Source organism: Branchiostoma floridae, chromosome 14, assembly GCF_000003815.2.
Source record: "Branchiostoma floridae strain S238N-H82 chromosome 14, Bfl_VNyyK, whole genome shotgun sequence".
NCBI classification, from domain to species: Eukaryota; Metazoa; Chordata; class Leptocardii; order Amphioxiformes; family Branchiostomatidae; genus Branchiostoma; species Branchiostoma floridae.
Genome location: NC_049992.1, coordinates 20,759,291 through 20,786,522, shown reverse-complemented (window position 1 = coordinate 20,786,522; position 27,232 = coordinate 20,759,291). Strand labels below are relative to the sequence as shown.

Below are 27,232 nucleotides of genomic sequence, written 5' to 3'. Positions count from 1 at the left end.
CCTTTAGTGGGGTTATTCTACCCCCTGACCAAAGCAGTGCTCGTTACGGATTTCATCGTACATGAATTGTCACGGACTGCAGGAAGAATATTGGTACAGAATCAGTATTAGAGATCCTAATAAAACAAACAAGCAAACATTTACTTCATCGCAACCTTTCGTCACCTGTGTTTTTTTTAACACACGGCTTTTTTTTATTTGGGCCATACAGGGTCATTCTAGTCCCTAACTAGTTGGATTTTTTTTGAGAATCATTTAAATCTATTCGTTCGCCTATGGTTGTAGTATTTCCCCAAAAAGAAATTATTTCACTTGATAGTCAGTGGTTACTTCTTTGGCTTAGCTTCAGTTCTATTACCCCGCCGATGAGGACCTATCTGTGTACAGGCCAGGTTATGCTTTAACAGGCTATATTTGGACTTTAAAGCTTTCGTTTCTTTTCCGGGGCGTCTAAACCTCTCATAGTGCGCTTGTTTGAATTCGGGCCCTGTGCGGTTGTGCCCAACGACGTTGTTGCGACAAGCGGCAGTCCGGAGCCTTCCAAGTGCCGAGAAGAATAGTTCTGTAGATAAACAACACAAAAAAAATTAATAAGAACAAACTTCAGAAAAGGAAAGGTCATATGCTTAAGGAATCATGCTAATTCTCAACGTAAACAGTGCGTCACACTATTGAGTATTTTTCAGAATCCCGGAGGAAAGCAAAAAAATTGTCGAACTCTCTGAAATTGGATTGAGCCATGCCATGCATAAAATCGCGTACTTATATTCATATAATAGAATTCAAAACAAGAGTAATATAATGACTACAGCATATCTGGGACCAGGACATGAGATATTAAAACAGGAATTCTCTTGTCGTACCGCAGACACCTTTTGTATCTGCATAATCAAAACTATCTTTTGTTAGTTGTCACGTTCTAAATATCACCAAGCGAGTTATGGCCTCATACTGATCATATAGTATATTATTGGGGAAGGTAATGAGATGTGAACTTAGCACGACATTCTCAAACATACCTTCGTGTCCTATCCTGGACAATGCTGGATCTGGATCGAATCCGGTGGACTTCATCTCATTTGTTGACGCCATGAAGAAATTTTCGCCTTTTTCGTTGGCGTAACAACCTAAGGAATATAATCATAGGGTATAGGAGAGTTCTTGTACACACGTACAAGCAGGATGTGCAAGACTTCTGCTATATCTTATATTCTACCAACCCGATGAAAATAAATTTATATGCGTCATAAGACAAATACAAGTAACAACAAATGTTTTAATTCAAGCATAACGTCAACATAGACATACAGGTATTGCAAAATGCACCGGGAAATGTCCAGAACCTGAAACGATGTTATCATTTAATTGGTTAAACTGTATTGGAATCTAATATGCTCAACTACATAAGTGCCATTTGAAATGTTTTTCATGTTTTTCATTCTATGGGCCATAGTATTTTTTGCCAAGTCTATACTTGAATTAAAAAAATTCACTTTGACAAACTCACTTGCAAGATTGTATTTGCTTTTTGTACCCTTTTTGTTGTATGTTTGTTTACTTTTAAAAGTAAGAAAAAAATGATTACCAGGGAACCCCGGGATCTCATGAAAGTGTTTGGTCTTAAATTGCTCCACTAGGCAGCTGTCGCCATTGTCCCCGGTAATTTCAAACGTGGTAGAAAACCTCCAACTCTCATCCTCGATCTTTGAGCTCACCTTGTACGTGAAAGAGGAGAGATGTGTTAGAGCTTGCGCTTCAGCAGAAAAGTACTGAAACAAAGCATAGCGCTCTATCAATGCTACAACAACGTCAACGTAACAGAAAATAGAAAAGTAATCGTTACAACCGTTATGTTCAATTCAAGAATAAAAACAAATGAGTAGATGGTAATAGCTACGAGAGACTCAAATTTTCACGTCATAAAACATACATTATTTACCAGATGGAAGTTTGTTTTGTCCAACAGTGATACAAACATGTCCAGTCTTGTGTCATTTCTTATGAAGTGGTCATCGTCGGCATACACAAAGTATTCTGTTGACACTTGTGATAACCCCAGATTTCGGCCGGCGAAGTAACCCTGGAATAGAAAACATGCAGCAAGATTGGTTCATTACATTAAAGTTGGTTAATTTATCGTTAGCGTTTCTTTGAAAGCTTGAGTGTCGTTGTGTTCATGGTTTAACATGAACAAGCTTATGACAGATTGTTTCGACATTTGGTACGTGAGCAGGTGGCAACAAAACGAAGGACAGGTTAATGGAGTGGCCTCCCAGTGGATTTCCATGGCACTACAATGGAACTTACGATTTTGGTACATTTGTACCTCATGTTTTGAACATGCTATGACCTCGAAGTTTAAGCGACAGGTGTCAAATCGAACTTATTAGCAGAGTTTCCAGTGTGCATGCGCCATCCTAATGCATGGTGATCACTGGCCACGTTGATTTTGCTTTCGTCTCAGGTTCCTTAACCTGACTTTAAACCAATAATCCTCACACAGTGGGTTATTCGTTGAATTTTGTTGTTAGAAGCGGAAATGACGCACCGTCTTTTCTGGCATCTGGAATTGATCGACGTTAGGTGCTTGGACACTGGTGAAGAGCTCGCTGGGGGTATCGTCTGCAATGACCATTCTCGTCCCTGGGTAGAGCTCGTGAATGGAGGCGATGAGCCGTTTGAGATTGCTGTACCGTAAGAAGGTCTTTACCACCACAGTCACTCTGTCTTGAAACTTCCCTGAAATTTTGAGAGGAAAATAAAATTGAATACTTTTCATTATGCATTAGCATTGGTCGGACGAACATTAGTCACGTGACCTAACCTAAATTACACCGCATGTATCTTATACTGGACAGTGTGTCGTAGGTTCCTCGTGCTCATCTGGAGCCTAAGCGAAGCTACCCGCCACCCCTGGACATTTCATTTGGTGGGGTGCATGCGTCCACTCAAGGCGGGCGCCATAGCCGCATAAAACTTTAGGCTTCAGACGGCGATTTCCGCATCACTCATATAGGAGGACCTATGCCAACGCATGATAAATAGGCAACAAAGTTTTTCTGGAACTCTCACAATGTCTACCGTCCATACATTTTAAAGTGTCGACCAGATTACACGTTGCGCTGGGTGACTATTATACAAAAACACGAACAACGAAAAAGTAACTATATATAAACTATAAATATATATGCTCACCTCCTTTTGGATCATATAGCCAGGGCAACTGTACCTGCTGGACGTGTATCGGTATAGTTTCATTGAAACCAGCGTATTGAAGCCGCACTACAGAAAGAGACGAAATGTAACATTATCACTATGAACATCGCTTACTCTGGAGTCTACCTATATTGGAACCTGAGTCATATCAAATGATAGCAAAATCCTGAGCTAAAGCATACATTCAAGCTGACGAATTTACAGTAGTCCATTGTTTTCCCATTCTTTACAAGGTGCCGTTCCTCAAAAGGAAATTTATGGTACGGATTCCATCATGATCATTGGCTCCGTCCCTTACGCGTTGAAAAAAGTCTTTTGTGTAAAATCTATATTCTTAGCCAACTACCATTCTACAACCTCTCCTCAAAAGACCGCTTTCACCTCTCTCCGCCTTTTGATCACCATAGCCCCTCCAATCTAACAGCTCCAGTGCCCTATTAACCCTATCTTGAAGGGGGGAGGGGGGTAATCAGATACCTGCGCCAAATTTGACGTCGTCCACCTGCCGAACGACGTGTGATAGGACTACGAAACTTTCTGACTTTACCTAAAATATTGTTGGCAACTATTCTACGATAAAACTATGAGTCTGATTTTCCGTCATGCCATGGCAATGGGTTTCTAACAGGCATATTTTACCGTATTTACTAATTTCGGTAGAATAATGTCTTGAATGACGTTTCAATGTTTTCTTGCTTGACCATGCTTGTTTTCCAATATCATTATTTAACATCAGATATAATTAGATAATGCTACATCTAAGATTACATATTTTTGATTTTTGCTAAGGCCATGTTGATTTGATTATATGGATGACATCCTCCGGGAACTCCGAAACTGATGCGAGCGAGCGAATAAAAAAAAAGTTTGGCCAAAAAAAAAGTTGCCTTCAGTATGAAATCAAAGTGGCCAGGAAGGTTGAACATAGACTAAACACACATAGTATGGCATACCAACAGTTAGGTGTAGGGACCAGTACATCATACGGGTGCAAACATTTTTTCTTCTTGGACCAATCCGAAAAAAACAGACCTGAAAAAAACCCCAGAGGAACATACAGGTTTCGCCAATTCCAAAAAATGGACACACTAGATGTCGGCAGCCATTTGGGGTCTAACCGGAGTTTATAGTCAAATGCACCAAGTCAGAAGTTCTACAGTCAAAGGTACAGAGACAGTTTTTTTCTTCTTTTTAGCCTTTATTACATGGAGATGGGATTTTAAAATGTAGTGGGAGTCCAATAATCCACCAAACAGATTCCTTTGTCGCAAAATTGACCAATTACCATTGTTTTGAGTTTTGCCAGTTCTCAAGTTTCCACAGACAATCAGGTCCAGGTTCATGTCCGGACCTTGAAATGATCCCCTGGACCTTAATTTTCTGTACTGGAACCTGCCCCAACCAACAATAGATTTTTTTCTTTCTGTCCTTTCACATATTATTCTTTGACTTTAGATTCATTTTGGCATTCTATGGCATTGGTTATCTGTTTTCTGATACTTTTTTTTTCAATCTACGGAATGTTTGTGCTCATTTTACAGCTGCTTTGCACAATTTATTGTGTGGTCGAAAACTTTTTTTTTTTTTGAAATGGCCCAAAATTGGTGCGAGCGCGGATGTCATCCATATAATCAAATCAACGTGGCCTAATTTGATGACGCGATTAAACAAAATCCTATTAGTAAATAGCGGACCATGTCATTAGCGACGGTAAAATCAGGTTATCTTTACCCAAATTCCATCAACATCTTTTATCTACAAAAAAAATGAAAGATGTCGACGAAATTTGGATAAAAATAATTCAAATTTACCGTCGCATGATGCTACTAAGTATAACGGAAATGATCTATTTAGACTATTTTAGCAAAAAATGGAATTATGACGTCGTGATAACGTCATTTTACATTATACGATACGAAAATTGCAGAAAAGATAAAACGTTACAATTACATCATTCTCTACAGATTTGATGTTCAGAGCCCACATCATTTTGAACTTATGAGAGGTAATGACCCCCCCCCCCCGTCCCAGAAAAGCCAAAAAAAAACTTGGCAGAAGCCTAGTCTTAATAGTGCTACGTTACCGAAGTCGAATGTGTTCGCATCATATAGTGTGTTCCTATACACGATGTATTGCAGTTGTCTGTTCAACAGAGATGGGTTGGTTGTGCTGATGGTCAACTGCGCGGTCCCTTCCCCTTCTGCAGCTACATCATCCACACTGCTAGCAAGGTCGAAAACCCCCTTTTCTGCACTTAGGGACAGCTACAGGGCAATAAAATGAGAACCCAGACTTTAAAACCATTCAATCTATACAAAACACAAATTTAAAGGTCTAAACCTAAAAACCTAAAAAGTTGAGTCAGAAAAAGTATTCACTACGGTCTTTTCGTCAGCTACATGACAGCCCAAAATCCAAATTTAGGGACAGGTGCAAAAATGACCTTCTCTCAGGGACAGCTACACGGCAATAAAATAAGAACCCAAACTTTAAAACCATACATTCAGTAGACAATAGACAATACTGAGGTCTACACCTAATAAAAACTTAAATCAGAAAAAAGTTCACTTTGGTCTTTTCGTCAGCTCAAAGACAGCCCAAAATCCATCTTTCAGGGACAGCTACACGACTGAGAAAATACATCCATTTAGTAAACTATATCAAATTATACATTTGACAGAAGAATAAACCAGGAAAACAACTCAGTTAATCAGATTTTGTGTGTCAAAGTTATAGAAAATAGCGAAAAGTGACCTACTTCTGGTAGCAGCCATACGCATACAAGACACGAGTCCAATTTTGCAGGGATTCATCTAATAGCTAATTCAAATTACTATATCTGTTATACATTTCAATCATAAATATTTTACACTTTGAGTTCGGCAAAAAAGTTTTCTAAAGACTGAAAACATGGTATTGTTTTGTGGCTGCCCATGGACTGAAATCTATATATTCATCGACTTCACGCCTATATTGTACAAGTTTAGGCATCAGTCTAATAAGATCCTTTTCTATTTTCTGTTGCGATAAAGCATTTGGTAGTAATAAGGTCCTAAACTTGGCCAATTTCCATGTTGTAGACAATCATGCAAAAATCTGTGACAGTGGCCTTAAAATTTGTTTGGGCTGTTGCCATGGCAGCATTAAGTTTTGACCAGAACGAAAACTATTTTGAGGGGTTGTAGGTCAACTACTATCACTGTGTAAAATATGAGCCAAATCGATATCTCTCGAGACCTCCGAGAGATGATCATTGTTGTAAGTTGCAATTTTCTAATGTGCCAAGGTCAGCTTTAACTTGTACAACAGAACGCAGAATGCAGAAAGCAACAGTCTGCTTTAGAAACAAATCAACCAACTGTACTTATACAATGAATCAATGTCTATGTACGAAATAATGTGTTGAAAGAATATCATACCATACATACATTGCATGTGCCTTGGCCAACATATAACCAAACTTTTTGAGCTTCATCACTAAGTTGACATAACATTTGAAGGGAACGGTATATAGAGATTAACGTTATAAAGCTTAACAGCCTGTAAAAAAAAGGAATATTAAACACAATAATGTCACTTTCATCTGTTACTTTTACTTTTATCTAGAAACATGTCACAATATGTGAATTTTAAGAGATTCACAGAGATGTAGCAACAGTAATCGCAGAGGTCGGCACTTCCGATATGAATGTGTTTAAGACGCTCTTCAAAAGAAATGGAGAATATATTTTAGTGTGAAAGTTCGAAACTTACCGTTAGCTGTATTTCATTTTGGATGACACTAGCATCGAACCAATCTATGCGAACTCCTGTAAATATACAAAAGAAAAGGGGTGGTGCGAATTGGTTTTATCTGTTTTGTTTCAGAAGTCACGAGACCAACATGGCGCTTTCCTTGGGAGCTTCCTGTACTGGGATATGGAATCCACTGTAATCTTAGGACAGGGTGGCCCTTGGAAGCCCTTGTTGGAGTCATACAACATCTTGTTTTCACAGTATATTCTGAGTTCCATTTTTATGTTTTGTTTGAAGTTAGAACGATCTTTGTTGCAGTATTGTGGGACTGCGTTGCCCCCCTCCCACCACAGAGGCGCCACTAAAGGGGTTTCTCTCTCTCTTTCATTTCGTTTTATTATAGTTTCCCACGACTTTTTCCTTTGTTATGTTTCGGAATCTTGTGAGACTACTTGTGACCTCTACCGAGAACCAGTGCAGGCTTGGCAAGCCGCACTTACACCATTGGAGCCTAAAGTCAAGCATGACGAAGCTTGGCCCCAGGACTGGAAGTTAACACCTGAGAGTAGGACTATCCAGGCCTCGACAGCCCTACAAGCTGGGAACTTTGAACTGCCGCACCCTCCAATCATCATCCTCTCAAGTAGAACTTGACAAGCTTATGATTGATTATGATATATCTATTGTCTGTGTTCAAGAGCACCGCTTTGTCCATAGTACCACAGTTGAAGACATAGTTGCAAGGAACCTGGGAACTACGACCCTTTTTACATAATCTGCCACTAGAAACAGTGTAGGAGCGTCCATCCGTGGAGTGGGCATATGTGTCAATACTAAACTGCTACCGCTACTACTCTCCGTGAGGAAAGTAGACGAACGCATTGTTATCGCTCGGTTCAAGGGAAACCCAGGAACAGTCGTTATATCCTACCATGCCCCACATAACAGAATGTCTGATGAAGATGCAAATGAATTTTACACAAAATCAAATAATTCAGTTGAGGCTATCCCCCCACATTCTTTGCTGTTTATAGGGGGTGACATGAATGCCCTAATTGCAAAGGGTTTCTCCATGCATAAGGTGACTAACCGTAATGGTCTGCTTTTAAATGCATTTATTGAGCAACACAATCTTGTAGACGGTAACATTTCCTTCCGGAAACCAAATCGTAAGCTCTGGACATTTAGATCTCCAAAGGGTGACCGCTCTCAGATAGATTTCTGCTTGTATCGTAAACGCTGGCGCAATATTGTTAAGGATTGCCAGGCATATTCTACATCAAACCCGGTGGGTCGTGACCACCGTATTGTTACTGCCACAGTAAAACTTAGCCTCAGATCTACCAAACAAACAGTCTTGAAGAAATTATTCTGGAAAGCGGTTACAGTTGACAGTCAACTCGCATCTGAAATCGAGGATGCAGTTAAGTCACGTTTTGAAAATGTGCCTTTGAATGAGCAAAATTATGCATTTTTAGTTAACATTGCACACCAAACCGGCAAGGAATTGTTACCACCTAAACCTCGTCGATCTCAAAACACTAGAAATGCTGATTTAGTGGTAAAAGCAAGAAAGGCTACTCTCAGAGCCTCTACACGAAATGTACAAACAGCCCAGGTTAACTTGCGGAAAACCTTTGATCGTTGTGAAGACAAACGTATTAATGAAACATCCGGCTTTGCTAAGTAATATCAAAAATGCTTGGGACTTAGTGAAAACACTAGCAGGCAAGAAATCAAGAAATGCTGTGCATATCAAAAATGCTGTGCATATCAAAGGAGAAGATAGACTAAAACGTTGGGAGAACCATTTTAAAAACCTTCTCAATGTGAATACTGTTACTTCCCCTGATCCTGAACCAATTCGCAAAGTGTTCGAGGTTTTCACTGAGATTAAGAGTGGCGAGTTTTCTCAGGACGAGGTAGCCTTAGCATCAATGCAATTAAAAAACGGGAAAGCTCCAGGCTTGGATGGCCTCCCGCCGGAGTTTTGGAAGCTACCAAACATGACTAAAACCCTTTTGCATTTCTGCAACTTAGCTAGCCGCAGAGTCGACTGTTGGCCTATTATCGCTTATACTACTAACGCTCCCGGCCAACAGTCGCAGACTTCAACATTGAACGGAATTAAAAAAATCGCCGAATAAACCAGCCGCTGCACTAATCCTAGGATCTCTGGGTGTCCCTCACTTCCTAACAGCCTTACCTAGCCAGCCGGAGCGTTTTCCGGCTCAAAAACCCCCTTCGCTAGCCGCGCCGGGACTAAATGCACTCCGATCGCACTGTTTATACACACCGAGTGGCGGCCATATTGGAAATACCAGCTTAGCTGGCGCTCCGAATCAGCCGCGCGAATAAGAGACTAGTTTTCTGATAAGCCATTCCTATGTGGGGAAAGTTGGGAAGTTCCCTGAAATTTCAAATAAACTATATTCAAGCAGAATAACAAACTGGAAAGGGCCTTGGATATTTTTTCAATGAGTTCAATATGTTTTTGATAATATTCCATTGTGATTTTGAGACAAAAGTGTTTCATGTTTTAATGTTTGTGACTTGTTTTGAAAAAAAAAAAAAAAACATGTTGAACTCATATAAAAATATCCAAGGCCCTTTCCAGTTTGTTACTCTGCTTGAATATAGTTTATTTGAAATTTCAGGGAACTTCCCAACTTTCCCCACATAGGAATGGCTTATCAGAAAACTAGTCTCTTATTCGCGCGGCTGATTCGGAGCGCCGGCTAAGCTGGTATTTCCAATATGGCCGCCACTCGGTGTGTATAAACAGTGCGATCGGAGTGCATTTAGTCCCGGCGCGGCTAGCGAAGGGGGTTTTTGAGCCGGAAAACGCTCCGGCTGGCTAGGTAAGGCTGTTAGGAAGTGAGGGACACCCAGAGATCCGAGGATTAGTGCAGCGGCTGGTTTATTCGGCGATTTTTTAATTCCGTTCAATGTTGAAGTCTGCGACTGTTGGCCGGGAGCGTTAGTAGTATAAGCGATAATAGGCCAACAGTCGACTCTGCGGCTACAACTTAGCATACAATGGAAATCACCCAAAGGAATGGGGCATGTCTGGTATTGTTCCAATCCCTAAGAAAGGGGACTTTAGGCAGCCAGACAACTACAGAGGTATCTCTTTGTCACAAATCGGAGCCAAAATCTACAACCGCTGTTTACTTAACAGAATTCGTCCTGTCATTGACCAAGTGTTGCGTCCAAACCAAAATGGCTTCCGTCAAGGAAGATCAACTACCTCTCACATTCTCGCGCTTAGGCGCATTGTAGAGGAGTTGGAAAACTTTGACAAAGAAGCTGTGCTCGTATTTATTGACTTCCGCAAAGCATTCGACTCCATAAATCGCTTCAAAATGTTCGAAATACTGGAAGCTTAAGGGATTCCGCCGGATGTCGTAAGTGCTGTTCGTGTCATGTATGAAGACACCACTGCTGTGTTAATCACTTCTGAGGGAGAATCTGATGCATTCAGCATCAATACCGGCGTCCTTCAGGGTGACCCCTTGGCACCCTTTCTCTTCATTATTTGTCTCGATTATGCATTGCGGTCTTCGATATCTGATTCGGAAGGATTAACACTCCGACGCAGACGAAGCCGACGACACCCGGCTGAAACCCTACCTGATTTAGATTTCGCCGACGATATTGCTTTGTTGGAAAATTCAATAAAACTTGCACAAACCCTTCTCACTAAAGTTGAAACCGCCTTCCAAAAAAAAGGGTTATACCTCAATGCTTCCAAGACTAAGTTTATGCACTTAAATCCAACAACTCCTAGTCTACTTTTAACATCTGACGGTACCTCAATAGAGCAGGTTACCGACTTCAAATACTTAGTAGGTTTCACTGATAGTGGTCATGATATGAATGTTAGGACAGCCTTGGCATGGAGTGCCCTTCACTCATTACACAGAGTTTGGAAATCCCCCATTAGAAAACAAATCAAGACAAAACTCTTTCAGACATGTATTGAAACAATTCTTTTGTACGGTTCTGAATCTTGGCTTATGACTAGATCACAACTCCAAAAACTCAATGACACATATACGAGGATGCTTCGTGTAGTCTACAACTGTCCATGGTGGAAACACACTACAAACAAACAGTTGTATGGGTCACTACCAAAAGTCTCTTCAAAAGTGAAGCAGCGTCGACTATGCCTTGCGGGTCATGTAGCTCGTGGCAATGAACCAGCTGGAAGACTCTTGTTGTGGTCTCCCGACGCGAAGAGAAGGGTTGGCCGCCCAAGCACAACTCATTGAGGTCGAAACAGGGCTGGAAGGGCAAGAGCTACTCTCGGCAATGAAAGACAAGCAGTTCTGGAGGACCAACTTCGTCTGCTCCACCTCATACGAGGAGGAACGATGATGATGATGATGTTTTGTTTCTTTAGTCCTTTTTTATCTTCTTAGATCTTGTTGATGAGAAATATTGAAGACGATCCACTCATTTGCTTTTTATCCTTTATAAGATTTGTCGTATTGAGACTTTAATAGCTCTTTAACATTCTTAGACAGTCACATACATCTAACGTTAAGTGTTGAAACGTCGGGACTTAAGATACATAACGCACAATCGAAAACTACATTGTGCGACAAATTTGGCTTTTAAATTTTTTAAACATATACTGACTTCCTTTCAGTGCTAAGCTAAACCGAATTAAACTATTCAACAATTATCATCACAACACATCTGTGTTGGTAAACAACAGTTAGGAAAAATCATTAGAAAAAAAAACCATTCATTGTGAATCATACCTCATTCATTTACATATTTTTCGAGCCTTTCAAATAACCCCTAATACGTTCACAAAAGAGAATACATAGAGACTTGTCGATATAATTGAAAAACGTCGTGTTCGTTGGGCTACGGTCGATTGTAATGCAAATCAAGGACACCAACATGACAGTCAGCACCTGTGACGTAAGTGGTCCACCTGCAGCTGTATGATACTTTCGTACCTTTTAACCTGACCGTCCTTCTTGGCCTGCAGTACACACCGTGAGCCGGGTAGCTGATTGGTGAAGATCCTTCCACTTGGTTGTAAACATCCCTTAGGTCAATACGCCTGAGGGAACGGGTACAATTTTATGTATGTTAAAAGCTAGATCAATTGTTAAATTGAGCTTAAAAAAACATTAAGGAGACCCTCAGATGTTTTTGTCCATGGATGAGGTAACTAGTGACGTCTACACATTTACTTGCTATCCACCTCAGTTACTTATCGTATGGCCAATACCCCCAGGCGTTTTTATTTTCATATCTGCCCTTATGATGATTCTATTGAGGTTTTTGGCAATGTTTGTGTATATTTTCGCCACCTATACTCTGGTATTACAGCCGAATGACCTGAAATTTGGTATAGAGGTGCATTGATCAGATGCCCATATAATTTCAATAACAGCTTTGGCATACACTTACAACAAATTGCTTATTTTTGCGAATTTTCTGCGATTTTTCTGGACATTTTTGGCCCCTGTACCATCATTTTACAACCGAATGACCTGGTATTTGCATTGGCATAGGAGTGCCCTCTACATAAAATTATATGCATACATGGATTCAATAACAATTTTAACAAACAGTATAACAAAATGCTTAATTTTGCAATTTTTGGCCATTTTTGACAAAAATGTCCCTTTTTGGCTCCTGTACCCTTTTTCTCAACCAGATGACCTAAAATTCGGTATAAGAGTGCCCTGGATATATGCGTACACGATTCCGAATACACTATTCGCATACTGTACAACAAAATGCTTAATTTTGCCATTTTTTTGGCTATTTTTTACGAAGACATGACATTTTGGCTCGTGTACCCTGGTTTTACAATCAAATGAAAAAAATGGGTGCATTATACAGTACAAATGACTAATGTATAATTCTTGGCATGAACCAATTAAAATTGATTTATTTGGGGATTTTAAGTCGTTTTTAATGGCCAGATGGAGGCGCAATGACCTCAAGGCGTCGACGTTGACCCCATCTGCAGCCTTCACCTGCCATTGCAGGCCTTGATATGTGTATAACTTAATTAAAGAGGCAGCCTGAATTAGTATCCTAAGGAGGATTCGGCAGCCAATCAGCAAGCCTTGTGTTATCTGGAATAGTTCATTCATACAGGGGGACTTTTTGAAAAATCAATTTCGGACTTCCTTATACAAAAAGGCCGTGTTTTCAGTTGGAGTATTTCGGGACTGGTCTATTTTGCAATTCTAAAGGGATTTGCTGGAATAGTCTATTCTTGTACAGAGGGGAGCAATTCTTGAAATATATTTTTGGACTGTGGTGATTATGCCTAAGTCCTATTTTAGTGGAAGTATTTTTGACTGCTCTACTTTACATATAGGGGTATCACAGGAAGGGTCTATTCTTGCACGGAGGGGGGGATTTTTTTCAGATTCACTTTTGCACGGGTGACGATTCAAAATTCCTTTTTTAGTGAAAGTGTTTTTGGACTTGTCTAGTATTCATAACCGGGAAACTTTTGCTAAATTCAATTTTGGATTCGGTTTCTTTTTCAAAAGATCATGATTGCAGTGGGAGTATTTCTGGACTGGTCTATTGTGAACATTCACATGCGGTGCACTGGAGTCCATTCTTGAACAGGGGAATTTTGTATGATTCATTTTTGGGGTTGAAACGTCATTAGTAAAAGTGATTTTTCAAATGGGGGATTAAATATCATTAGTGCGGTGTACTTTTGTCAGTTATATTGAAAGTGAAACTTCCAAACAAAACCACGGATTACCCTAGATTTGCCGCTGCATTTGTTTGGATTCGAGGAAACCGGAAACGTACACGGCACCGGAATCGGTCAGATTTGCGGTGCTTCGTCGTATTCGAGTAAGGATCATGCATTTGTCCGGAATCGCTCGGAAACGTTCCGTTTTCGCCATGTCGCACGATTTCTAACTCGTCGCATTCATCCGGATTCCAGGTTATTTCGCGTAGTTGTAAAATGCTACAATAACTTTCTTGATCTTTGCTAAAACTTTCATAAGATAAGCATGTTGTTATTTAGCCAGAGGAAATGATCAACTAAAATAATTTATGTAATATAAGATAGTAGTACAAGTAGACACTTACCGTTTCTCAAATCTTTCCAAACTTGCTGCTAGCTCTTTCTGCTTATTTGCCAGTTCCGATGGTGACAAGTGGTCTGATAGTCTCTGTCCGGTACACTTACAAGGAGTCTCTCTGTACATAGGGGGAGGAGCACCAATTTGATTTTTTTTTGGTCTTTGGATTTTTTTCAGGTAAATAATCTAAGCAAGTTGTTGGGCAAAATATATAAGAAACAGACATCTCCGACCCAAAATTTAATGCTACAACAGGAGCCAAACAATAAAGTGGTTTGCGTTTTTTCGAAAACAATAAAATTTCCACATTTAATACATTGATAGATGGAACAGAGCAATAACTAGGAGCAAGTGGCCTTCAATCAACTGCTGTTTTCAAAATATGACCATTTGGGATTTGATTTACATCCTTAACGGACCTGAAGTGAATGGTACATATGGCATTTTTGTCCATTTTATTTTAAGTTAGAGAACGCTAACAGCGAGGCAACGAATCCAAGAACTAAGTAATTATGTTGGTGGTCGTAAGTAGTATAAAAATGTTTTCGAGCAATTTTTGCAAGCTTTGAAGAATCGCGTGGCCATGTAACCTGTTGTAACAATAGTAATCATCATATATTCCCTCAACCTTTCATCCATTGCTTACAGAGTCACGTATTCTATCTGCATAACGTGACATCACGACAGCAGTAGATTGTTCATTCCTTTGCAAAAACTGGTGCTGTTCAGTCGAACATTAGGGTGATTCAAGTTTTGTAATGGATATTACAGTTTAACTAAGATCAATAATCATAAATGTAGGTCACCACAGCGTGCAAGGAGAAGCATGGCGATTGTTAAATGCTATACATGTGATCGGGGATACATAATTATAAAACCCAATCACATAGTCAGGGTCTTCCCACTAAAATGGGCTGCAGTCGGCCCCGTCTCACAACTGAGTTTCAAAATGCTTTCGGACCTTTTCCCAACCACCACAACACACAGATTCTGAAATCTTCTCAACAAAGTACTTAGTAATAACGTAGACGACTTTAGAAGAATAAACAGAAAGCCCAGTTTACTTTTTTGTCGGAATGTCTTCCTCTTCCCGACGAAGGCGACGCATGATCATTTTGACTTCGTAACCCGACGGAGCTTTTATGGAATCCGGTCCACTTTTAGCTACTGAGACGGCTGTCAAGTTGAACGAATGCCATTCGGAATGGGACAAATAGTAGCCACAAAACCTGTATGTGTAGAGATGTGGAACAAAGTAAAAATGAATCTAAGTAGAGATCGTTTTGAACTATATCTAGATATTTTACAAAGAAAATAACGTATTATTTTGTGTGATGAGTCGGAAAGACACCTGATAATAGAGTTTTCTCGAATATCTTTGACAAAATCAACGGACAAAGGAATTATATATTCATTTGTATAAATCTAACAAATACAGCAAGGTAAGACAATCATCAGAGCACAACGGAATTAATCTATATATATTCAGTACACATGCACAATTCTTATTGACCAATCGTATTCAAGTAGTCAGAACATCTCGTTTGTAACGCTTGATTACACCGCGAAACTGTTTTAAGCTTCTTAGTTGAGTATTCAAAATGCATTCGCAAGAGTGGGAGGGTGCAAGACACTTACCCACCAACGAAAAATAGAAGACCGCTGCGGAAAAGCCGTGATACTCGACCTGGACTCATGTTGACGATAGTCCTGTGTATGGTTAACATTAGAAAAATCAAAAGGACTGTCATTTGTTGTCAAAAGTGGGTGGCTGGTGTAAAAACGTACACAATCTGAACTCTCCAAGCAGAGGTTTAACATTTTTTTACGCGTCTGTATCGGTCTTTCTATTTTGTATTCATTTGTATACTTGCACAAAGAGAACTTAACTTGACATAAAAAAAGCATAGGGTGACTTGTTATAGTAGACCATTGTCAAAATTCTATTTCCCGACTTCCCTTTTAACTATTGAAACAAGAAATGCTTCAAACTAGAGTTAGATATTGGTTGTAAAACCAATACAGACAGGTTTGCGTTAGGTGTATGTTACGTGAGTGAAAATGTAAAGAGAGACCGAGCGGGGTATCAGGCGGTTAGCAATTTGTCTGACCAGGTTATTAACATAATTGAACTGCAACATTACTGCATTTAGTCTTGCCCTATAGCACTGTGTGCGAATAAGAAAAAAAAGGAGTATGCTACATAATTGCTTCACACTGCAGATGTCACAACCTTTACCATGCAAATTTGTTTACATTCACACTGCAAATATCAAATCTGCATGGTAAAGGTTGTAATTGTGACATCTGCAGGGTGAAAGTAATGAAATCTGTATGGTAAAAGTTGTCACATCTGCAGTGTGAAGGTAATCAAACCTGCATGGTAAAGGTTGTGACATCTGCAGTGTGAAGGTAATCAAATCTACATGGTAACATTGCTGACATCTGCAGTGTGAAGATATTAAAATCTACACGGTACCAGTGGTGACATCTGCAGTGTTAATGTAATCAAATCCGCACGGTAAAAGTGGTCACATCTGCAGTATGAAGATAGTGAAACCTGCATGGTAAATGTGGTGATATCTGCAGTGTAATGTTGATCAAACCTGCATAGTAAAGGTGCTGGCATCTGCAGTGTGAATGTAATCAAATCTGAACGTAACAGTGGTGACATCTGCAGTGGGAATGTTGAGACTGAGCATGTACAGGTCCCTTTTGTTCCCCACAGAAAACTGTGCATGTCAAGCCTTTTGCCTCCTAAAGAAGCATAGACATACATGTAAATCCCTTTGTTTCGCACACAAGACTGAACAAGTACACCCTTAACGGTTCGCCACACAAGACTATGCCTGGTCTCCTTAGTGTTCTTCAACACTTTGCATCTACATCCTTCTCACGTGACAACACTTAAGGGTGGTGTACGGAATCCTTGTCTCTGCGTCATTTCTTTATCCTTAATATGCTGATCTTCAAATCGACATCTAAAGGAACCTGTGTACATCATTCATTATTGTGCGGCTGTCGTCCCTATATATTTCCGACAAGTTCGCAACACTTTGATATGTTTATTGCAAGTTCTTGCCCAAGGGCTAATTGCAGGTACAAGCATCATGTATAATAAGGAAAATACGAAGGTGCTAGGAACAACATTCTACGAGTATGCTGTGCTACTTAAGTATATATTATCAAGAATAAGCTAATAGCATTCCAGGTCATCGATTATACCTCAAAATCGCATACAAAATCACCATCACATCATAAAACAGACCAATCATCCATCGTTGTCAGGCTGTCGTGTCTATATTTTATGACGAGTCCGTAACAACTGATCTCTCATGCTCACATTTCAACGTCATCGCATCGAATTACTGTATACAACAAACTTATTATCCATATTTGTGACTCTTGCCGTCCCAATGTTTCCGACAAGACCACTTTTACACACCATTCCATCAATTCACTTCTTACAAGTTAATAACAAACTAATCCTTCATGCTTGTTGCTCTTGCCGTCTCACTGTTTCCGACAAAAACACAAGATCACATTTACAAACCATCCCATCAAATCATTTCATACAACACACTAACCCTTCATGATTGTGGCTCTTGCCGTCCCACTATTTCCGACAAGACCGCAAGATCATGTTTACAAATCATCCCATCAAATCACTTGATAGATCACATTAATTCTTCCTGCTTGTGGCTCTTGCCGTCCCACTGCTTCCCACAAGACCACGTTTCCATGCAAAATTTCCATTCCCCCTTAAAAAGACTAATCATTCATTGTTGTGCGGCTGTTGTCCCTGTATATTTTTCAACAAGTCTGCCACAACAAGCTCAAAATATCCCACGTCATCATTAGCACGTCAAAATGACGACACCACTTCCCATCATGCAAAATTTCCTTCGGACGAAACACAACACTCCCTTGAGACAATATGGCGGCGCCCATGGACGGAACGGCAACGAAAACAATACAGGTTTTGCTCCCGCAAACCTGTAAAAATAGCTGACCATGCGGTCATTAGATGCTGCTGAGCATGAAATGGTGTAATGTTAGGTTATTTATATGGTATGTTCAGATATATCAAAATTAGGAGGCAATTTGCATAAATATAGAGAAAGGTTTTTGAAATTTCGTGCCTTCGAAGATAGGAGTTTGAAACACGTGGTATTGGTGAAAAAGAGAGGAATGTCGATAGATATCAATTTTTCCAATAGAGAATAAACCCTATTCAGACCTTGCTTTTATGGATTGAATTTAGAAAAAAAATTACTCCCGTGCATAAATCGACTTTTAAAAAAGGTAAAATATACCAGTCCGAAATATCTTTCGCTAAAAACATGGAATTTTGAATAGACACCCGTCCAAAACTGAAAATTCCCCTCCGTGCAATAATGGACTCTACATGTGATACCCCCATATAACGTTAAGAGGTCCAATAAGAGTGGGAATAAAAACTATTGCAATGGCGACGGTTTAATTGTTTATAACTATTATTAATTGGTGCTATAAGTATGTTGTATTTGTGTTCTATCCTTTCGCATGGCTGTCTGTATAAGATTGTTTTATGCGATGAATGTTTTGTCGGGCGTGGCGTTCGGCTTGGAATCTACAGGTCCTGAGTTCGATTACGCCGTGCGACCGACGCTGTGCCCATGGAAAAGGCACTTTACACGACCTTCCTCACTTCACCAAGGTGTAAAAAATGGGTACTTGACTTCCGTCGGGGAGGTAAAAGACTGCCTTACCTTTTGCCTGTACCGTGCATGTGGCACTGTTAATATAAGTTACAAAACTTGAGTTCAGTGCCACATTGTCCTCGTCTGTCCAAAAGCAGAAATAATAAAAAAAGTCTTTGTAAGGCATAGCTGTTACGGGTGACATATTATAAATGCTTCTTATTGATTATACAAATGAAGTCCTCATTTACATGAAAGATATCAGTTGATCATCTCCTCTACCTAAATAATGTGTTCAAAGTATGAAAGTCTTAGCAAAGAAAGCTATTGAAGCATTCTCATGAATTGTGTAAATGATACCCTTATTTGCATAACATACGTTTGCATGTTTAACTTAATGTCGCAAGAATGGAAGTTTCGTTATTTAACACTATGATAACAATTTCTCATTAATTATGTAAATTAGGTAACAATTTGCATAATTGATGTATATTGATATTTCTCTCTCTTCCAGTTACATATGTCATGTTTAAGTGTCCTTGTATTATGAAATACTATGGCTTGCTAAAGTAATTATGCAAATTAGCCCCTGGTTTGCATGAATAGCTCTTATTCATAGGGCTTTACACTAAAAACCGAATTAGCAGGAATAAAGCAGAACCAGCCGTAATGAACGTATTTGCAAAATTCGTGCCATACTATATAGTCGGGGCCATTCGGGTGGGAATTCCAAATGGACCTTTCATACCCTTCACACGAGAAGGAATGAGCCAGAATGACGTCAGAATGAAAATTCTTTTCTATTCCTGGGAATTCGTAGTCTATTCTAGGAATTTTCACTACATTCCAGATATTCTTTTGGCCACATTCTGGCAGGATTGGAAGTGGCTTCTCTTTCGGCTGTCCATCGAATGAAATAAGAATGTTTCGAATAATGTTGGAATGCCATAGAATGGGGTAATACTGCAGTTAGATTAGTTAAAATACACTTAAAATACACTTTAAATTCCGTTAGATATTTCTCCAGTTCAAACCAACCTGGAAAGTTTTTAGCATGTTAAAAACTTTCGGGCCAGTCAAAAGAACTTTTTCTTGTTTATATCAATGATATTGAGTTACAGTTAAACGGAAGCACATAAGTCTAGTAAATAACAGTAGGTGAAGTTTAGTTTGAAATTGCAGCTAGCTAATGGCTTTCAAAACACAGCTGGGCTTGTTTGGACTGATCACAAATCCCTTGCGTCAAGGCCTGTTCCACATATGTCAAGGCTGTCATTACAGGGTCGCGATCTAGCGAAACCCTGTATTGTTTTGCTTCCATCCATGGAGGCCGCCATGTTGAATTGTGACGTCACAATCAGTGACCAATCATCTGTTCTGTTTTTCAGTGACGTCATTACATCTGTATTACTTATTCATTAATCTCACAAGCTACTAAATTCATTATCTAACCTACATCGTTTCAAGCTATATAAAGGGGCAATACCCTTGTGCACTATAGTTTGTGGGCTGTCAAATCGTGTCAAAATGATATCAAATATTGTTTAATCAAGACTTAAGTGCTTTCAATACGCAAGGACAAATATGAGTTATTTTGACGAAATTTGACGAAATATATGTTGTTATTCCATTTGAATAGATAATTGCTATAATTGCTATATAGTGTATCTCTGAGGGAGCTCATAATCATAATTTCAGCAAATGAAAACTACTAATAAAACCTCACTGTTTATTTATTTATTTATTGGTTTGGCTGCAACGAACACACAGCCAGGGCTGCCCAACTAGCCTATGGCTATTACAAAGGGCTAGCCCTGCTGACAAACACATAAACAATACATATTAAAAAAGAACATTTATATGTACATATGTCAAATGTAACTGTTATCACTTAGATTATCATGAAATATGAAATTTAAGCAAATGAGGTAAAAATTTGCAAGTCAATTTCAAAATAAAAAAAGCTGTTACATTTTTGATATTCATACAGTTGTTACACTTTTGATATTCAAACAGTATGTCCCTTAAGTAGAGAGGAATGTACAATATGTTAATTATGCAAATTTTGATGATCATCTCCATAATTTATGCAGGCAGTAAAATAACGGGACGGTAAGCTTTATTACGTGCACTGTTTTCTGTTTAGTCGAGCGTCCCTCGCACCTCTTGTGTCTCAAGTACTTGCTGAAGGAGGGGTTGTTCCAGTGGGGCTAGTCAATTTCTTATTGATGGAGGGTCTATTCAGGGACAGTTCATCTCTTCCTGCAGAAGGTGGGGGCAGTCCATTTTCTTCTTGGAGGATGGAGTGTTCAGGTTGGGACAGACCATTTCTAACTGCCCCACCTCCTTGTCGCACCCACCCATTGATCTCTAACTGCAAGGGATGTATATGTTCACACCTGCCTTTTAACATTACCTAGCTACAATTTCACCCGGCATAACTTACTCTGCGACCCTGTGTGTATGTGTGACTACACATATTTAACTCTAGTTGATCACTGTAACTGGTCACAACTCCTTGTTGCTTCACAATTTTCCACTGCACAGCATCAGTCCTTGTCATAAATATGTTCCTGGTTACATTTTATTTTACACGTTATTTGATAAAGTCACACAATTTCTTAACAACCAGAGTTTTGCGGCCAAATACCTCCATGGAATATTAACAGCTTGTGTAAATCTAATCATTAGTCTTTGTAGGAAGGGTGGAGAAGTACATGTGTAAAGTGTATGTTGGTGTGGAAGGAGGGGGGGGGGGGGGTCTTTTTTTAGTGGGGGAGTTGAAGGGTAGTGTTGATCTTTTGATGTCAATGAACTGTTCTATTTTTGTAATATTTTTTCAAGGCTTTTGCAAGGAAATCTCAATTTGAGACCATGTAATGAAACGGGAAAGTGTACCTACCTTTCACTGGAAGGAGTAGACTGTTATGTACATATACCCTTAATTTTGGCATGAAAAGCTAACCATATGGCCAATTACAGTATGAGGGTTATCTACCATTATATGGAAGGTGTATGACCTCACTCCTCTGGAGTATCAGGTTGCTCACGGCACTGACTGTAATTATGTCAACGTTAGGCGGCTTACGCCAGTCCCATTTCGTGTCATGGCGATCCTTCAACACATTCATATATTTTCATTAATCATGCATGTGAACCATTCGCATAATTAATATGTATTGATATTTTTCTCATTCTCAGCTACATATGTAAAAGTTTGAAAGTCCTATCATGTAATGCAGTGGATTTATAAAGTTTCCTCATCGATTTTACACATTGCATTTGCATAATAAGTAGTCCATTATGTAAGTCTTCACGTAGGCTATCTACATATAAAAAAATGGACGATCCGCCCACACATTCACATTTTCCAATAATTATGCAAATAAGGTCTTCATTTGCATGATTTATATGTATTACATTTCTTTCTCAGCTACATAGGTGACAAGTTTGAAAGCCATATCATGGAATACAGTCGATTTACAAACTTTTCTCATTAATTATGCAAATTAGCTGTTGAATTGCATAACAAGCATTTCATTATATAAGTCATTACTTAGGCTATCTACATACCAGAAATCATGATGATCCGTCACGTTCTCGAGTTATTCTCCTCCGAAGTTTGAAAGGAAACCGGCGCCTGCAGTTCCAAGAAAGTCGCTAGGGGAGCCAGACTTACGGCACTCACTCTCTTCCTCAAGGGCTATCTACCACTCTAAAATCACGACCACAGCATGTTCAGAACACAAGTTATCAAAAATGGAATTTCCGCTGCAGTACTTTAGGAAGACGCTAGGGGGCCCATTATCAAACTTAACCTTCATTTAACCGACCCCCCGTTACCCACCTAACATCATTCTCCCGGACGGGAGACCTGGCGCATCCCCGTCTTGTATTCAGCTAGATGGAAGGGTATGCCACGCCGAAGGGGCGGTTTAACCCCAACGGTGCTGTAATACACCGTATGACTATGACTGACTGACTCCCCACCTACCAAAAATCCTCAGGATCCATACAAGGCTTCTCGAGTTAAGCTGGTGATCACAGACAGACAGACAGACGTACAAGCCTATGCTTCTCAATATATTGCAGCCGCTCGCTGCTGTACCGTAGGAATACGCCTGGTAAACTGTTTTCGAACTAGGCATGCTTTTCCACAACTGCTACCACCTACCAAAAGTCAAAGTTCCATTCACAATTTCACGACTTATATGCTGTTGACCTACATACAGACCCATCACCCTATAACCAAAAACATAATCTTCTTGGCGAAAATAATGAAATGCTAATTATGTTAATCAGGTGCTTATTATATTGCAATTCATACTACAGTATGGGATTGCATATTTTGTTTTTTCTCAGATTCTTGTCCTCCTCCTCATCCTGTCAAATCGTCAAATGGATTCAACTTTTATGATAGAGGCACTAGGAATTATGATATTTAGGGGTTTTGGTCATTTTACACCAAATATATATTTTGGGCCCCTGTGCCCTGGTATTACAACCTAATGACCTGAAATTTGGTACATAGGTGCATTGGATTTGATACATGACCACAGGACCCCATCAACACATTCTTTTTAAGATGACTCCAAAATGGAGTTATTTTGGTATTTTTGGCCATTTTTAGCAAAAAAAATATATTTTTGGCTCCTATGCCCCTGTTTTACAACCCAATGACCTGAAATTTGGTACATAGGTGCATTGAACATATGACCACAGGACCCTATCAACACTTTCTTCATAGAATACTCCAAATTTGAGTTATTTTGGGATTTTTGGCCAATTTTTGCAAAAAAATATATATTTTTGGCTCCTATGCCCTTGTATTCAAACCAAATGACTTGAAATTCGGCATGAAGGTGTGTAGGACTAGTGCCCCAAAGTACATTACTTTCACTTTGAGCACACCTTACTTTAAACTGTTGCGGTGTGGGATTTTGGGCCATTCTCAGACTAAAAATGTTAAGTTTTGGCTCCTCTACCTATGTTTTAAGACCAAGTGATCTAAAATTTGGTATGAGGGTGCGTGCGGTATGTGTCCACTGGGCTTCAGTCACGCTTATGGTCTACATCACTTAAAAACTTTTAAATTGGGGATTTTTTGCCATTTTTGACCAAAAAATGTATATTTTTGGGTTCTGTGTCATGAAATAGCCTACTGATCTGAAATTTGGTATATGAGTGGCTTTAGTACTAACGTTAGGAATAGAAATATGGTTACATAGATCAGTCCATTTTGCATAAATAGGGGTGTTCTGGAAGAGTCCATTCTGTTTTTTTTGGGGGGGGGAGCTTTTGAAAATCAAGTTTGAAGTGAGATGATGTTGTAGGACACGTCTACACCTGCAAAAGGTTGATATTGAACAGTACATTTTTGCATAGGGATGAAGATGGATTGCGATATGCTGTATTTGCTCCAGAGCAAATGTCGGCCTTTCTAGAAAATAATTGATTAAGAAAGTTTACAAATCCCCTACATTTTAGCTATACTTACTTAGATCACAAAAAGAAACGGTGTTACAAATGTAGGTAAAGTAAACATATCATGTAAACATATGATTTAGGTTGTGAAAATCTCCATACGTATACACAGTTGTGTTTAAGACATTTTTCGCGCCATTTTTTCTGTCCATTTCCTCTTCCCTTTTCACCAAGATGGTTTGCCAAGACGGTTATGTTTTCAGTTGACTGTACCATGGTGCAGCAGCTATTGTGTGGGTCTGTATTCTGTTAAGAGCATAGCCTGAGAAAGTGTGAACTTGGGAAGTACCTGTTGTGGAAAAGAAGGTTAAGTTCGAAAATGGTTTCCACTTCGTATCCTTTGGACTGCAGCGTCTGTGTATGTATGTGCGTTTGTGTGTTTGTTTGGTTGTTTGTTTGTTTGTGGACAACTCTATCTGAGGTAAGTTAGGATGGATAAAATGGAACTTCCAACCGCTGCAAACACACATTTATGCAATCGGTTGCTTTTGGAATATGTACTCTTAATGATGAAATACATAATTGAAACCTCAAAGCCTTGAATAAAGACATAACTATTTGACGAAGGCATGTGTTCGTGGAACTCTAGTTATTATTATCAGTTATTCATTGGTAGCATTTTTTATCACTATTGTTATTGTTTACATTAGTTTATTACTACATGTACTAGTATTGTTGTTCATTTCTTTCGTGTTCATTTATTGTATTTTAATTTTATGTTTATATGTTTGTATGTATGTACATGTTTCATTTCAATTTATGTAATACAGGGCCCCACTGCCACTGCGTGGGCTACCCTGGGTAAAAATGACAGAAATTAAAAAAAAAATTCTATTGGGCAAAATGGATGTACGGTATTAAATGGGCCGAATGCACTTGTTGCGGAGGCCCGACTACCAGAATCTTGACGAAAAAACAACAACAACAATATCATCAAAACTCTGTCTTACTATCAGGAAAATCTTCGACAACTCTCTATAAAGTTTAATTTTTATTGACACTACGAATCATTTGTTAGAGTGAAACAAATGTTTGGAGCGTCCTCTCGCCTGCCACATTAACGGCTACACAATTTTCATTGGGAAAACAACGGTGGTAATGTTGATGTTGCTTTCTTATGGCCGGTTTTCTACTACAGAAACATTTGAAGACCCGTATTTGTAGTGTTTTATGAGGCTTGATTTCTTAAGTGTATGATAGTTGTGTGACTTCAATTCATATATTTAGCGGCATGAGCCACCAATACGCTGTGAACAGTGACAGCAGTGTTTTGACACTACAAAAACATGAAGTGAGTATGTCTACGTTTATGTTGAATGCAAAAAAACAGCTGTGTGCATGGGCATTTCTAATCAGCATAATCAGTGTCAACAGACATGGCGCACTTATGCATAATAAGATCAGGTACCATCTTAGGGCACCTGCCGTTAAGCTAAGGGCACAACCCGCCGTACGTGCAATTTGTCCGTACGTTTTTTGGGAGGCCACGTCCGCCACGTATTTCTGAAATCGTCCAGGCTGTACAGGGCAGGCGCGTCGTCCGTACTGGCACGTACGGGCGACGAATCTGCAGCCCGATGGCACACAAAGTTTTGCTTGCACGCAAAGCTCTACGGCGTGTCTGCGTACTCCAAAATCCGTCGGATTCCCTACGAGTTCGTACTGAGGCGGTACTTACCACTTACGGATCCCTAAAGATTGCCCACGTTTTGGCACGTATTTGCACATGCGGCGGGTTGTGTCCTTAGCTTTACCAATGTACAGTACTAGCTAGTAAACACTTCAACGGCATCACAACAAAATGAAACCATTGCAATACTAACAGTTACCGGCACATAATGTAAGCATGAAGGGATTTACGGTGTGAGTGTTTTTAATGGTTCTATCTTAAATGTCCTGAGCTGCAGTATACGTAACGTTATATTTTGCTGATTCAGAAGTATACACATAGTGTTTCATACGTCGATGGAGGTTAGACATTCAGGTAATACGACAAGTAAAGAACAGACAAGCAACTGGATATGATTTTGGAAACGGCCAAACGTTTCAGACAACCATGCATCCGGAGTATTTCGTCAGTGACATTGGTGAAATCTTGTTGGGGAGAGATTAGCTGTGAATTGATATGCAAAAGTGATATACATGTAGTTGTAGAACAGGTTTATCCTTACTAAAATTCATTATGCAAAAAGAGGAAGAAGAAAATTTTTTAGAGGTCCAGAGGAAAAAAGGGTACGGCAAGTTGAGACTACGTTGATACTAAATACGTTAATTAGCTCCTAGGCCTGTTTGAATTACAGAGCTAACAGGTGACGGGAGGTAGCGTCATATCCCAATTTAGCAAGTGCCAGAAAGTTCCACACGTCTTTTCTGTTGACGGCGGGATTGTTTACCCCTCATATCTCTAACACCCCGTTCAAACCAACGGGGGCGCGGTCAAGGATCGGTGGATTGGAGATTGAAATAGCTATAGTGTCCCTGGTTGTGTTTTAGACGATGGAAAATGGCAGAGTAGAAGCGTAGCCGTTAGCACTAGCTATAGGTTTGCAATGTCTCTGTACCTCTTTTTAGTGGCCGACTGGTCTAGCCACTGTCTGAAAGTCAGCTTTCTTTCAGCGGTATGGAAAATTCAGCAGTGAGAAAGCACGCCGCTTTGACATGTGCCCGACCTAAGACGTAAAAAATAACTTTGTGTGTAAATAATTCAAACGTAACGTTAGACTTTTATATTCACTGGGAATATAATCTCCCCTGGGCCCCATCCCATTCTTTTGACGTGATCCATCTTCCTGCAAATACAAAATCCAACATGTGACATTCCATCTGAAAATACACACAACAGAAAGGTGCTCACCGATTGAATTGTGGTGACGAACATTTGTCCCTGAAGTCAGTCTTTTCACAATTTTTTTTCCTTATCCTACTTAACAAGACTCCCAGTTTCCCCTCAAAGTAGGCAGGTAGACGTGGAGCCTTGCTCTATTATGATGTTCCTACGCATCCGTGTATAGATCCTGTTTAAGT

The 27,232-nt window shown here is 39.6% G+C and overlaps 1 protein-coding gene across 1 annotated transcript; it reads right to left on the bottom strand.

Annotated features, from left to right (window-relative positions):
• Positions 1–265: 265 nt before the first annotated feature.
• Positions 266–27,232, bottom strand: LOC118429972 (beta-1,4 N-acetylgalactosaminyltransferase 2-like). Its single transcript, XM_035840618.1, has 11 exons — positions 27,063–27,232; positions 15,681–15,752; positions 15,107–15,271; positions 14,050–14,160; positions 11,925–12,031; positions 3,196–3,282; positions 2,549–2,739; positions 1,940–2,080; positions 1,586–1,715; positions 1,020–1,127; positions 266–562 (listed from the first exon to the last, which is right to left on the bottom strand). Exons 2-11 carry the CDS (start codon positions 15,737–15,739, stop codon positions 327–329), a joined length of 1,335 nt encoding a protein of 444 aa, XP_035696511.1. The 5' UTR covers positions 15,740–15,752; positions 27,063–27,232; the 3' UTR covers positions 266–326.

What these genes read in the sequence shown, in the direction of transcription:
- LOC118429972 (XM_035840618.1), bottom strand. Translation starts at nt 15,739, where the DNA reads ATGAGTCCAGGTCGAGTATCACGGCTTTTCCGCAGCGGTCTTCTATTT. An exon ending in GAAGACATTCCGACAAAAAA is followed by an intron (nt 14,161 to 15,106) that starts GTAAACTGGGCT and finishes CCCTATGTACAG; the next exon opens with AGAGACTCCTTGTAAGTGTA. An exon ending in TTGGAAAGATTTGAGAAACG is followed by an intron (nt 12,032 to 14,049) that starts GTAAGTGTCTAC and finishes CCGTTCCCTCAG; the next exon opens with GCGTATTGACCTAAGGGATG.